Raw genomic sequence first — 15,431 nt, 5'->3', positions numbered from 1 at the left:
TTTCAACAGAAAAACAGAGATGGGATATGGACTTATTTTATAGTATTACTATAAAGAGCCCATGAGATAATGTATATAAGAGCATTTAGCACTGAGCTTGGTGCATGGTAAGCGCTCAATAAATGTAAATAAAGTGATACTAGTTGATTTTTAACCAAGCTTCTTTATATATTAAGCCTGAAAATTTTACTAGATGTTTCTAGAACTGCTCAATGGTCAAAGCTATTTTGAATTTCTTTAAATTGCTTTTTATTTTCAGACCTTAATTCTAGACATCTGAACTGAGAATCATTTGCTATTATGATAACTTTTAAAAGCCTGACACTTAATTTCAGAAGAAATGAACCTGAACAACCATGCTTCCAATCAAGAGTATACATATATTCTGGCTGAGACTATATCAAGTATGATACGTTTAAGACTATATAGTTATGGCTGTCAGTCAGCCAGTCAAGTTATGACATTCATAAATTATGTATCTAACCAACTCATTATCATGACAAATATTTTGAGAGTAGAACAGCAATAAAGAAAAATACTCTTGGGCTTCCCTGGTGGCGCAGTGGTTGAGAGTCCGCCTGCTGATGCAGGGGACACAGGTTCGTGCCCCGGTCCGGGAAGATCCCACATGCCACGGAGCGGCTGGGCCCGTGAGCCATGGCCACTGAGCCTGCGTGTCCGGAGCCTGTGCTCCACAACGGGAGAGGCCACAACAGTGAGAGGCTCGCGTACCGCAAAAAAATAAAAGAAAAGAAAAGAAGAAAGAAAAATACTCTTATATTTAAAGAGTGAAACTTATTGCTATTATATATGAATATTATCTAAAGTAAAATTGTAAGATGTACAGTATCCTCTCTTCCTCTCTTTTATTAACTATGAGGCATGATAACTAGATTTAATTTAGGTAAAATTAATTATATCTTTGGTCTGATCTATAATTCTACTGGTATATTAACATGTCATAAAATCAAAGCATTAGGTATTTACCTAATTCATTCTTATTTATTTCATCTTCAATTAAGAAATTAAGAGAAACTTAGACTTAATAAAGTTTTAAATTTTGAGGTAAGTCATCATTTTGAACAAAGAAAATCTAATTATTGCTATATATTTTAAAATGTAAGCTTCAGCAAAATGAAAAAAATTTTAAACGAAGATAATTTTCAGGGAATTCCCTGGAGGTTCAGTGGTTAGGACTAGGCACTGTCACTGCTGGGCACCTGAGTTTGATCCCTGGTCGGGGAACTAGATCCCACAAGCCAAGCAGCCAAAAAAAAAAAGAGAGAAAAAAATGTGTAATTTTTAATGTATTGACGGATTTATACTTTAAAGTATATTAATAAAAGAATATTGTACAATATGGTGGGGCAACTGTCACTAGACATTAATGTCTAAGAGAAATTAAATTTTATTCATATTAATGTTAAATATAATTAAAAGATGTTTTCTAAACCAATTTTTTGAAGTTTCATGTGAACTTTGTAAAAGGTCATTTTAATTTAACAAATACTTCAGTGAAATAACCAGAATTTGACCTCCTCTACAAGAAACAGCAGTAAATACTACCATAAAGTTAACACCTACAAGTTCCCTTTAGAGCTGTTTCTCCTTTAAAAAAAAAAAAAAAAAGGACAGGTCCTAAGTTCCAACAAACTAAACTGATCAATAATGTGGGTTTCATAACTGCAAACTGAGTACTTAATTAGGAACATTATAATGATATTTATAGAATCCTAAGTCTTAAAAATGTTACTCTCAGGTCACCAGTTTCATCATTATTATTTATAATCATACTTCACACTCCAATATCTGCTTTTACCAGATTAGAAATCAGAACCATAAATGAACTATAAGAGTTTATTCAAAATTTATAACAACTTGCAATGCTAATGACACAAAGTCAATTTGAGTTAAGTGGCTATGGGTTGAAGATATAAAAAACAAAAGTAAAGAATAAAGAATCTAACTCCTTAAAACATTTCCCAGCATTTTTATTTCCTTTATGAAAACTAAGACATTCCTCCTCTGCACAGCAATACCTATTACATATCAGAGGAGCCTCAAAGGCACTATTATAATTCTATAACCACTCGAAGTCATACACATGCCCAATAAAATTCCTGAATTAAGTAATCTTACTCCACATTTTAAAAGATTCAGTGAAGATTAGGAAGACTAAAGGCTCACAAAAGAAGAAAGGAAACTGGGATAGCATAACTGGGATGGGAGGAGGGGAGGAGAATACGACAAGAAGAAACAGACAACAGTAAAGAAAAAAAATGTTGCAATCAAGAGACAGAGGACTGGCCTGCCTTTGAATATCACTCCAGCTACATCTTAGTTCTTGGTCTTCATCCACTGTCAACAGCCATTCTGGCTGCATTTCTGAACTGGGCTCTCATGGAGGTGATACATTCACCAGCCATCTTTAGGAAGGTAAATGATTAATTGCACTGTTTTCCCACTGCTGCAAGGACAATGAAACGGAAAGTAAACTTGTGCACCTCATTTCACATCTAGTTGTAATTTTCCACACAACAATAAACAGAAACATATACTGTAAGTTTATAAGGCTGGTTTCTTTTTTGCTTTGCTGTGTGTGTGTGTGTGTGTGTATGTGTGTGTGTGTGTGTGTGTGTGTGTGTGTGTGTGTGTGGTTTCTGTGTGCTTTCATCAAGACAGTTAATACAAAAATCCCAATCTCCAAATCGTTATCAAGTTGACAATGATCTTCTAACCACAAATATTTTAAAAACATGGAATGCTATAGTTTTTTTCTGAACATTCCTTTTAATTAGAAATATTTAAATTGATCTAATAAAATTATAAATAAAGAAAAAGCAATGCGATTTAGAATTCTGATTTCCAAATATGAAAATCACCAGCAGGAAAATTAAATGTCTAACCTTATATGATTATCTCTAAAGCCTACAAAGAAATTCTATTTTGAGATCTCCTACCCAAGATACAACACAGGGTGATTTTGATACCAAAGGGCTAAAATAAAGGATCATGGCAACTTTATTTCTTTGCTTTTGCAAATAACAAAAAAGAAGAGGGAAAACACACTTTTGTGTGTTAGTGTTGTTGAGTTTAGTTAAGTTCACTTCCAAAACACCTCAAGAAATGAGTAATTTTATAAAGATAGTTCTAAAATGGAAAAGTACCAAGTTGGTGTTTTGGGAAAGTCATGTAAAGAAGTTGAGCACAAAGATTAAAGAGAAATTATTACAGGTATATTTCTTAACCCACCTGCTATCAGGTCATCAAGAGTGTCGGTAAGCGTCTGGGCTGGAGTTGCAACCATTAGTCCATCTGGTTCTTGCACTAACAGCCCCTGATCGTGTCCAGTAATAGCAATCTGAGGCTGTCCTATAATCTGATGATTACCTGATACTTTCTGAAGTTCAAGAGAATTTGTCCCATTAGAACCTAATTCACTGGAAAAGTTACACTGTGGAGATGATAAAGGCTGGACTGGGACAAAATCAATTTGTTCTGCCGATGGTGGAGACTGTTGCTCATCATCAACATCATTATCTTTAAATAAGATTGTGTCAACCTGAGGTAACTCTGAAAAGTGATCCTCTGGGAGACTACCATCTCCTTCCCCTTCTGGGAAGACTCCTCTATGAGAGCACTGCTGGTGTGGAGATACTGTGTCTTTCTGACCTTTGGTTTCCAAGTATTCTTTGGTAAATTGCTGCTGTGTTTTCATCTGCAACTGCCTTTCCACTTTCTGCAGTTCTTTCAGTATTTTCTTCTTCTTCTGGACTTGCTCTTCTCTGTTCTTTTTAAGTTCTTCTATCTTATCTTTGTTCAGAGGTTCACCTTGAATTAACTCCAATGATTTAAGCTGTGCTTTTTCAATAGCACTAATTCTTTGTCCCAGTTCATTCAGTTTTCCTTCAGTCTCCTCTACTATGCACTCCAAAGGCTGGTATGGGTGAAAAGGTGGCAGTACGTCCTGATCTGCTACCTGCAGGGAACTGGACTTCTGCTTGGATGTACCTAAGCACATGAAAAATGTTTGAAAATGTGCCATGCTAAAAAAAAAAAAAAAAAAAAAAAAAAAAAAAATCCCAGCCCTCCCTCCGCCCCCCACCACATACTTCCCTCCCAAAACCCATATAACTAATGCTATAGAATGAATGTTCAGATTCATACCAGTTGTAGGTAGATTAAAGACCAGACTCATCTATTTTACATAGCACAAACAGGGATGTTGCCAATTCAAAAAATGTGACTTTTTCAATTAAAAAAATCTAATATTTATAGGATTGGATGATTTTGGAAAACACAGGATTAGGGAGAAAAGGAAATCAAAGAGGAAAGAACCTCAAAATTCTGCTTATTTAATTGGACTTTTTAAAGAACATCAAATCTAAAGCAGTATCAAAATAATGTTGAGGGTATCATTAATATTGGCTTGACTGCCCAATTGTTCTTTTTACAATATTAGTACAGGTTACTGCAAGAAACTGTAACTTGTAGATCAAAGTAGGGAAAAGTGTCTTTCAAACTGCCAAAATGTTTATTATATTAAAATATAATTTGAAATCAATTTTTAAGATATAACCTTCTAAAATTTTTCATTAATTAAGTCTTAAACACTTCTGTACCTGAACACTGTATTAAACTTATATCACAAAGGACAATTATTCTGAGTTTAAATAAACTCTTCACGTAAAAGTCTATGAGAGAAACAATGAATAATACCTAGGAGAAAATCAGACTTCCCATATAGGATTACTCATATTGACAGTGTATGTTAAAAATGAAGTAACTGTATATTAATTTAAGGTTTTCGATCACACTTAAATTAATTTACTCCCCTCATGGCAAAATAATTATCAATATTAACAATCTTAACATCTGGGCATAAAGTGGAGGAAACATATAATAACTACTTAGAGGCAAATTCAAGGCTTAATCTTGTTTAGGAAGAACTGAGACTATTCAGCAATAAAAAGGAACTACTGATATAGCCTACAATGTGGATGAACCTTGAAAACATTATGCTAAGTGAAAGAACCCAGACACAAAAGACCACATATCGTACAATTCCATTTATAACAGATCTACAGAGAAAAGGCAAATCTATAGAGACAGAAAGGAAAATACTGGTTGCCTGGATTATAGTGGTAAGAATGAGGATTGATCACAAACAGGCATGAGAGATTTTTTTGGAGTGATGGATCCAAAACTTGATGGAGGTGATGGTTATGCAATTATGTAAATTTTCTAAAAGTCATTGTATTGTACATTTAAAATGAGTGAACTTTTATGGTGTGTAAACTAAACAACAACAAAGCTGTTTAAAAACAACTGGGGGGCTTCCCTGGTGGCGCAGTGGTTGAGAGTCCACCTGCCGATGCAGGGGACGTGGGTTCGTGCCGTGGTCCGGGAGGATCCTACATGCCGCGGAGCGGCTGGTACCGTGAGCCATGGCCGCTGAGCCTGTGCTCCAGAACGGGAGAGGCCACAGCAGTGAGAGGCCCGCGTACCGCAAAAAAAAAAAAAAAAACCTGGGTAAAAAACAGTTGTCTATTCTTAAGGACTGTAGTCAATATATATGAATAACATATGTAACTTCAGATTTAAAAATAAGCTCATCCAATGCATTCAAAATGATTCTTAGGTTCAAAGGAAAAAAATAATCCATTAGATGTTTAAATGCTCAGAACTGCAAGAGGGTGACAAAACTACTGGACAAAAAAATAAGAGATTTCACTGCTTCTTTTGCTAGAATAGGAGAACTCAAAACTGCAGGTAGCTCAAATATTTGCAACATGTTATTATCAAAAAAAGTCTAACAGGTTTTCCCTGAGATACTGTCTTTAACAAGGTCAGACAACCACAGTTCCAAAATCACTGCAATTAAAGACTTAGTTATTATTATTATTTTTAATACTAACGAATGTTTTGTTTTATTTATTTTTTAACATCTTTATTGGAGTATAATTGCTTTACAATGGTGTGTCAGTTTCTGCTTTACAACAAAGTGAATCAGCCATACATATACATATGTTCCCATATCTCTTCCCTCTTGCGTCTCCCTCTCTCCCACCCTCCCTATCCCACCCCTCTAGGTGGTCACAAACCACCGAGCTGATCTCCTTGTGCTATGCAGCTGCCTCCCACTAGCTAGCTATTTTACGTTTGGTAGTGTATATATGTCCATGCCACTCTCTCACTTTGTCACAGCTTACCCTTCCCCAGCCCCATATCCTCAAGTCCATTCTCTAGTAGGTCTGTGTCTTTATTCCCGTCTTACCCCTAGGTTCTTCATGACCTTTTTTTTTTTTTCTCCTTAGATTCCATATATATGTGTTAGCATACAGTATTTGTTTTTCTCTTTCTGACTTACTTCACTCTGTTTGACAGACTCTAGGTCCATCCACCTCACTACAAATATCTCAATTTCACTTCTTTTTATGGCTGAGTAATATTCCATTGTATATATGTGCCGCATCTTTATCCATTCATCCGATGATGGACACTTAGGTTGCTTCCATGTCCTGGCTATTGTAAATAGAGCTGCAATGATTAGTTATTTTTTAAAGGCAAAATTCAGCAAAATGTATTGTCCATATTCAATTTTATACTTCTATCTGAGCAAAGTAGTGGGAACAGACTTTATCCTTTCAGAGCAAAAGCCATTAGTTTGTGAGATAATTTTATAACTATTTCCACAAGATCATATAGGAAATAATAGTTTGCTTTACTTGTTCAAAGTACCTAATGACAATCATTGGTAGGAAAAGGGAGTTTAACTGCCACAAATAGCAATGTATAAATCTGCGAGCCCAGCAAGGAAATTTTCAGTTGTGTAACAAATTCAATGACATCAGCAGAGTAAATTCAGAAGTTCTGCAAAGAAGTTCTGAATGCTCCTCCAACATTATTTTAAAACACCCTTGTATAGTTTTTGTATTTTGTAATTTGTGTTTTGTAATTTGTATTTAAGATTAAGAAAATTAGGTAAGAGTTCAACACTAATCAGACTGGTAATTAATTATGACAACATTGGACATTCACAGATTTAAAATCTTATCATAGTAAGATAATCCAAAATAAGGCTAGAATTTTGAGGATAGTAACAGAGAGAAATGGCTGTATCTTGTTAAGAAATAAAATACAAAAAGCTTAGAGCACAAGATTACAAAGAGTAACTTATTTAACTGAACATAGAGACAAAAAGCCCAAAATATATGTAGCAGGAAGAACAGAGGATGGTGAAAGTAATGCACAAAAAGCAGTTCTTCCCCAAATAGACAATGACTGAGTATCTGTAACCATGGAGTTAGTGGGATTGCCTAGATACACATCAAAGCACTAATACAAGCTACAACATCACGACTAAGCCATGTTGGTAAAAAACAAATGTCACCTAATTATTCCTAGAAGCTGAAGAAACAACTTCATTTTGGGGAAAAGTAGAGAATGTTAACAAGTGTTCTTTTAGCAACAAAATTTTCAGTCTCTAGGAAGGTAGTAGTATAAGACACCAGAATATAAAACAGTTCCATCTTCCTCAGACATCGCCCACTGTCAGATAGAAATATATAAATCTATTCATTGTCTACTCATTGGTAGCATTGAGTGATATCATAAATTAATATTTAGGAACACAGGTAAAGTTACTATCTTATCTCTTTGGTTTGGTTACTACCCTACTTCCTCAATTTTCACTTTTCCTCCAATAATTAAAAAAGTTTGCAACAGGAAACCACGATATAGAGACAGCTTAGAACATGGCCTTTATTTTTTTATGGGCAGTGAGGAAATGAGATGGACATAAGCAGTTATATGTTAAAAGACATTATTAAATTTGGACATATATAAATCCACATAAGCATGATTACTAATGGAAATCTACTAAACTAGAGAATATTAGTAGTAAAATTTCCAGAGAAACACTCAACCTCATTCACTGTACATATAATTTTTCTATACAATTTTAATGATTTGATATTAAAATGAGAACTTTTCATGTTACCTACTCCAATAAACAACTCTGGGATATAAAGCATCATGTTAACCTAATGCTTACTTTACATTTATAGTTCTGTTTTCAATCTGTTCCTCAGCAGTCTAAAACAGTACTTCCTTTTTTTTTTTTTTGCAGTACGCGGGCCTCTCACTGTTGTGGCCTCTCCCGTTGCGGAGCACAGGCTCCGGATGTGCAGGCTCAGCGGCCATGGCTCACTGGCCTCGCCACTCTGCGGCATGTGGGATCTTCCTGGACTGGGGCACGAACTCGTGTCCCCTGCATCGGCAGGCGGACTCTCAACCACTGTGCCACCAGGGAAGCCCTAAAATAGTACTTCTTGATTAAGTTCTTAAACATCCCCTTTAATAACAATGTCGCTCTTCTTAAAAATTCTTGGGCTTCCCTGGTGGCGCAGTGGTTGAGAATCTGCCTGCCAATGCAGGGGACACGGGTTCGAGCCCTGGTCTGGGAAGATCCCACATGCCACGGAGCAACTAAGCCCGTGCGCCCCAACTACTGAGCCTGCGTGTCTGGAGCCTGGGCTCCACAACAAGAGGACGCGACAGTGAGAGGCCCGCGCACCACAATGAAGAGTGGCCCCTGCTTGCCGCAACTAGAGAAAGCCATCACACAGAAACAAAGACCCAACACAGTCAAAAATAAATAAATAAATTAATAAATTAAAAAAAAAAAAGAACTGCACCAACATTAAAAAAAATTCTTAATAATTTTCTTTTGCCTTCAGAATAATCTATATTCTTAGCCTGGCATTTATTAATTTATTCAACAAATATTTAACGTCTAGTACAAGCAAGGCATAGTGGACCATACAAAGATGAGCAACCTAAACCCTGCCCTCAAGGAGCTTACAGTCTAAAAGGGGAGATAAAAATGTACAAATCCAAATAAAAGGATAAAGCCAAGCATTGGCAGATATGGAAATGGGATGGGGGCGTATAATATAGTAACCCTTACACATTGCTGCTGGGAGTGTAAACTGCTGTAGCATTCTAAAGAGTGTATTCACAGTACTTTGTTAGATAAACATTACGCATTCCTATGACAGGTAATTCTGCTCCTGAGTTTATCCCAGAGAAATTCTCATACAGATCCATAAGGAGACTGTACCAGAATTTTCACCACAGCATTGTCTGTGGTGGTGGGGAATGAGAGACAATCTGGGTACCCATCACTGAGAGAAAGGACAAGTAAAAAATAGAGGATATACAGGATGAAACACTATGTATGCTGCAGGCAGAAACAATCTAGAGGTAGACATATGGATAGATCTTAAAAACAGTGCTGGTGAAAAAAGTAAAACACAAAACAGGATCTATAGCATAATACCATTTATGTAAATTTAAAAATATATAAAGTAGTAAACATTTTATAAGAACTTGTAAGAGCAAAAGAATCTGCAAATCAAACACATTAGAATGACTGCCTAAGGGCAAGTATGGGCATGGAAAAAGGGATAAAAAGGAACAAAGTAAAACAAGAGCAGAGCCATGATGACAAAGTCCAGGAATTAAGTATGATTAACTCAACCTTCCACACTTGAAGTCCAAAGGGGAGGTGAAGAAGGTGCAGGAGTGACCAGAGCCAGAAGGAAGATCCAATAAAGTGCTACAGGAGTTCAGAGAAATGACTCCTCAAGAGGGCCTTGAGGTGCACACAAAAGATGTGTATTGTTTATCTCGACATCATTTTAATGCTTTGCAACAGATTAGTTAGTTCTAAGCTATACAACTACAAAGAATAATCAGAATCCTATTTTAGGATCTCTGTAGAATCAGTTACTACAAATGAATGAGATGCAACAAGTGGCTTCAATCAACAAATTTATTTACAATATTAAATTTGGAAAGACAAAGGTTTGATATTACTTATGTATCCTTTCCCAGGTGAATATTCATAACTATAGATGATAAAGCTAAACAATGCTAGAAAACTGAGCATATCACTCTTACCTAGTTTCACATTTTGTTTATAAAGGTGATTCTGAGGCCTCTGTCAGATGCCAGCTAGGATCTCAAATCCTTGAAAACTAACAATGGATAAGTGAGATTAGTTGCCTAAATCAGGAGAATATGAGTCAAGATGGAAGAAGCCTGGATGAATGGTGCACATGAAAGAAAAGAATGTTATAGTAGGATATATAAGAAACACCTGGGTAAGATTTATGGGCATGAATATATTTTAAAAGGATGCAGATATGAATAAAGACTTCAGATAGGAGTAAAATGTTATAAACTTGAAAAGATGATTGCTAGAATAGAAAGAGAGTCCTAGAGAGTAAGAATCCTTCCTCCATCCCTAGCCACATATGCAATGCAGGTATAATCTATGGACTTAGAAAAAAAAAAAGCAAAACGGTCAAACAGCAATTTCATCACTCAAAGAAACTTCTCTAGCTACATAAATGAGAAATTTTAAGAAAAAGCCACTTTAAGGAGAAAATAATATATATTTAATAATTTAAGATAGATCTTTCTATCTACCCAGGTGATTCAATGTGTACTTTTACATCATCAATTGATTTTTCCTAATTTACACTGATATTCTATTACGCACACGATTTATATCAATATTAACATGAAATCTTAACGCAATGCATTATCACAGCTTGCTCCCACATAAATAAATGTTGGGTTGGCAACACCACTTGGCATCTGGCAACAGCAAGTGCCAAGTGTCTAGATACAAGTGTTAATTTTTTCCTTCCCTAATAATTTAGTAAAATGAAAGATTCCTTAAAAGGTTAGTTCATTCTGACACTATTCAGTAAGTAATAAAACATCAGGGACTTCCCTGGTGGTGCAGTGGTTAGGAGTCCACCTGCCAGTGCAGGGGACACAGGTTCAAGCCCTGTTCCAGGAGGATCCCACATGCTGCAGAGCAACTGGGCCCGTGCACCACAACTACTGAGCCTGCGTGCCACAACTACTGAAGCCCATGGGCCTAGAGCCCGTGCTCTGCAATGGGAGAGGCTGCCACAATGAGAGGCCCGCGCACCACAGCAAGGAGCGGCCCCCACTCGCTGCAACTAGAGAAAGCCTACACGCAGCAACAAAGACCCAACGCAGCCAAAAATAAATTTATAAAAAAACAAAAAACATCAAAGTGAAGAAAATAAGTAGCTACTCAGTATAAGAAGGTATTTCAGTAAGCAAAAATATGATTACTCACTTGAGTATCAACTTAAAAAGTCACTACCCAAACGTTTCAGTTGACTTACATATTAAATCTAAATTTAAAATGTTTTACTTCCTTTCTGCACATACTCTGTGTCCTTCCTAGCTTATTTCTTGGTTATTTTGTGGCTCTGTGTTAATAAGTATTTTTTAAATGATTTCTTATTTAGTACTGAATTTCCCTAGCCAAAGTTACTACAGTCCTCTATAGGATATAGCCAAACAAAGAGCAACAAAAACAGAGGCATTTAGGTTTAAATATTTTACTAAAGGCTGTTAGCCAGTTAGGATACTCAGATTCCTTAACAAGTACATGCTTAATTTGTTTTTTATTTAAGACTAAAAAGAGCAGTCTTCATTTTCTGAAGTTTGAATAGCTAGGTGTCCAATGGAAAACTGCTAGAATTAGCTTAAGTCAGAGAGACTACAGGTATTTTATCTTTGAAATTAATAGTTCAGAAATGAAGTAATCCTTGGTGAAGGCCCACAATACTCTAAAATTACTAAAATTGACATTAATTTGAAAGAAGATTCTGTTTGCTGCTGTATAGTCACTCCTTACCAACTTCACTTAAAGCTGTGTTAAAGATACAAATACATACTTATACACTTCACTGTGATTTCAAAAATCTAGAACTTCGTTGTCATATAATGAATGAAATACGCTTATACATTTGTTTTACATATAATAGTTTTTAATACTTTACATATTACCTATTTTCTTTATTTCAGAGAACTCAGGGAGGACAACCACATACATTATTACCAAGTGAAGGTACTTTATATCTACAAATGAAAATACAGCAGAAAAATAACAGAGCTCATAAACTTGAGTCCTTTAAATAAGGACACCTTGATATTCACTTGGATATTATTCATAACTTTTTTATAGTTATTTGTCCGTGTTCACATATTGACAGATGTTAAGCCATATATTCAGCATTACATGAAAGAAACTAAATATAATTCTTAAACTTCTCACTCACCAAACTGAATCAATGCTACTAAGACTTGACAGCAAACATATTTTCATTCCTCATATTACTGTTTAGCTAAAGAATTGTGAAATGAAAAATGAATGCCTGATAAATTTTTGCTACTTTAATATAATTTGCTACTTTATTTAATATAATGAAGAACTTCGTATATGCTTAAGTATTTTTGCCTACGCCAGATGAAAACGACACCTAGAAGTATGTTAGCATTTTAAGAAATCATTTTTCCTAGTAGTTGTGTCTTTTCTATTTTAAATAATATGTAAGATGATTAGCATTTGTCAGAATTACCTACCTCAATTCTGGATACACAGTAACTGTGTACCATTAAAGTACCTTTATGAATTCATACTTTAGGTGATAAAATACCCATTTTAAGGAAATAATTCAAGAACTAACCTTTTTGTACTCCTAAAACAGCAGGAGAGTTCTCCTGTAAAGTTCTGTCAGGTTCCTGTGGAGGTACAACCATGGCGAGTGTATGCATTGGTACACGTGGAACCTAAAAAGTCAACTCAGAAAAAAAGAATCTCAGACCAAAGAATAAAATAAAGGTCCATAAATGAAACAGAGATCCTGTTTTAGATTTTCTTCATATACCACCAAATTAACTTTTTTTGTTTCTTTAAAAGAAAAACAAAGAAGAAGAAGAAGGTGGAGGGGAAGAAGAAGAAGGGGAGGAGGAAGAAGAAGAAGAAGAAGGAGGAGGAAAAGGAGATGAAAAGGAGAAGCAGCAGCAGCAGCAGCATTATTCACCAAGCAGTAATTTCTGAGAATACTGATTGGGCAAATTCAGGCATTCTACAAACAGTCAATGATAAGCTAAACGGAATTAATATCACTCTCTTGTTACGGAGAAATCCTTGCTGGTTTCAGTTATAGCTAGGAGTACAAGTCACATATTCAACTGGCCAATTTACCCTTGTTCAAATTCTATATGGGTCAAAAGAAAAAAATCCAACACATTTCCTGAATTGGTGTATTTCAGTAGTTCTCAGAATAACTTTGTAAAAAACAATTTCAGATTCACTGAACTTTGTATACTTAGTATACTCTCTATATTCTCTCCGTAGTTTTAGGTAGGTTTAAAAATTACTTTAATGAATTTTTGGTGCATATATCCTGGTTTACCCACACCTTCCTGGATGACAAAAGTAACGATCTCTAGGATAATTAATATTGTCTTGGGAGGTATTAAGGGAAAATCATTCTCTTGGTTCAAGATCATGCTTAATGTATTCATAAAAAACCAAACAACCTTAAAGACCTAGTTGTAATAAAAGGACAACTTGGAATATTTATACTTATATTTGGTATTAAGTGTTTCTTTTTTTCTTTGCGGTACACGGGCCTCTCACTGTTGTGGCCTCTCCCATTGCGGAGCACAGGCTCCAGACGTGCAGGCTCAGCGGCCATGGCTCACGGGCCCAGCCGCTCCCTGGCATGTGGGATCTTCCCGGACAGGGGCACAAACCCGTGTCCCCTGCGTCGGCACGCGGACTCTCAACCACTGTGCCACCAGGGAAGCCCTGTGTTTCTTTTTAAACACTATTTTCAGTAAATAAGACAATGAAAAAAATTTCCATGTACTTTTGAAGAAAATCTTAAAGAATTTAGGACCAGGTTTATTCAAATTTAAAAGAGAAATAAGCTGGACTTCCCTGGTGGCACAGTAGTTAAAAATCCGCCTGCCAATGCAGGGGACACAGGTTCGAGCACTGGTCCGGGAAGATCCCACATGCCACAGAGCAACTAAGCCCGTGCGCCACAGCTACTGAGCCTGTGCTCTAGAGCCCGCGAGCCACAACTACTGAAGCCCGTGTGCCTAGAGCCTGTGCTCCGCAACGAGAGAAGCCACTGCAATGAGAAGCCCGCACACCGCAATGAGAAGCCTGCACACGGCAACGAAGAGTAGCCCCCACTCGCGGCAACTAGAGAAAGCCCGGGTGCAGCAACAGAGACCCAACGCAGCCGTAAATAAATAAATAAATTTATAAAAAAAAAAAGAGAGAGAGAGAAATAAGCCCATTTTACTAAAGGCTAATTTTAAACGAAAACTCCCAATTTGAAGAATATTTATATTTACAAATAAGCTCTGTTTTACATTACCTGAGATTGATCTTGACAAGGTGGGGTAAGCTGAGACACATCTGTGGTAGGAACTGACAGAACATTGTTTGGATAATCCAATAGATAAGAAACAACATTAGTATGGCCACCTTTTGCAGCTTCAATGAGCATTGTTGAGCCATCCTGAGAAAAATTGACACCATAATTAATTATTTATTAATTTCTTTTTATAATCTGATTACTAAACACATTTAGTTTCTTAGCAGCTCATATAAAATCAAAACTCATTTAAACAGTAATGAATATTAATAATAAATATTAAGCACTAAAATATTTGAAATATATTTTAATAATGACGTATATATTATTTACTTATTTTGAAGTAGAATACCTTGAGACGATGAGTAGGGTCAGCCCCATGAGCCAAGAGTAGCTCCACAACTGCCAGGTGACCTCCTGCACATGCCAACGACACTACTGTATGATCGTTATTGGCTGTAGCCCTATTCACATTGGCACCTTCAAAGAAAAATAAACAGCAATCTTAGCAAAGCCAGTTCAGACAATATGATTTTAAAAACTTTTTTGAAGTACAACATAGATACAAAAAAGTGCACAAATCATAAGTGTATAGTTTGAAAATTTTTCACAAAGTGAACACACTTGTGTGACCAGCACCCAGATCAAGAGACAGAACATTATCCACATACCAGAAGCCCCACTTTGTGCACCTTTTCAGTCACTACCCCGCCCTCCAATGGTAACTACTATCCTGACTTCCAAACTGGTTTTAGTTTTTGAACTTTATATGAATGAAATCATACAGTGTACTCTTTTGTGCCTGGCTTCTTTCGCTCAATATAATATTTTTGAGATTCATCCACATTGCTGTGCATAGTTGTAGTTCATTCATTCAATATCACTTCTAAAATGAAAAATCTAGATTAATAAATATATACAGGTTAATGTGAGCACCAAATAATACCACTGTATGTAAAGACAATGACATTTTTGATCTACTTCTAAAATGTGGCAGTATAGCCAGGTCTCAAAGCAGAGAAAACAGATTTTTTTAAACAATATTTACGAGAAATATAATTCTTCCTATTGTATATTTTAAGGGTCAGAGAGACCTGGATATGAAGAGAAGACAAAAGATTATCCAAATACGTTATC

At 35.9% G+C, this 15,431-nt stretch overlaps 1 protein-coding gene across 14 annotated transcripts in view; it reads right to left on the bottom strand.

Annotated features, from left to right (window-relative positions):
- ANKHD1 (ankyrin repeat and KH domain containing 1) overlaps positions 1-15,431 on the bottom strand; it is a 121,141-nt gene that overhangs the window by 35,616 nt on the left and 70,094 nt on the right. For 10 of the 14 annotated variants that reach the window (XM_060143741.1, XM_060143743.1, XM_060143747.1 and 7 more), the window contains 4 exons: positions 14,647-14,774; positions 14,295-14,438; positions 12,585-12,687; positions 3,253-4,011 (listed from right to left, as the gene is read on the bottom strand). In XM_060143741.1, coding sequence (XP_059999724.1) covers positions 3,253-4,011; positions 12,585-12,687; positions 14,295-14,438; positions 14,647-14,774 — 1,134 coding nt within the window. The remainder of the gene's footprint in view (positions 1-3,252; positions 4,012-12,584; positions 12,688-14,294; positions 14,439-14,646; positions 14,775-15,431) is intronic. The other 4 variants (XM_060143751.1, XM_060143753.1, XM_060143742.1 and 1 more) reach the window with 3 other exon arrangements.

The sequence above is a fragment of the Lagenorhynchus albirostris genome, chromosome 3 (assembly GCF_949774975.1).
Source record: "Lagenorhynchus albirostris chromosome 3, mLagAlb1.1, whole genome shotgun sequence".
Classification (NCBI taxonomy): domain Eukaryota; kingdom Metazoa; phylum Chordata; class Mammalia; order Artiodactyla; family Delphinidae; genus Lagenorhynchus; species Lagenorhynchus albirostris.
This window is presented reverse-complemented; position numbering and strand designations above follow the sequence as displayed.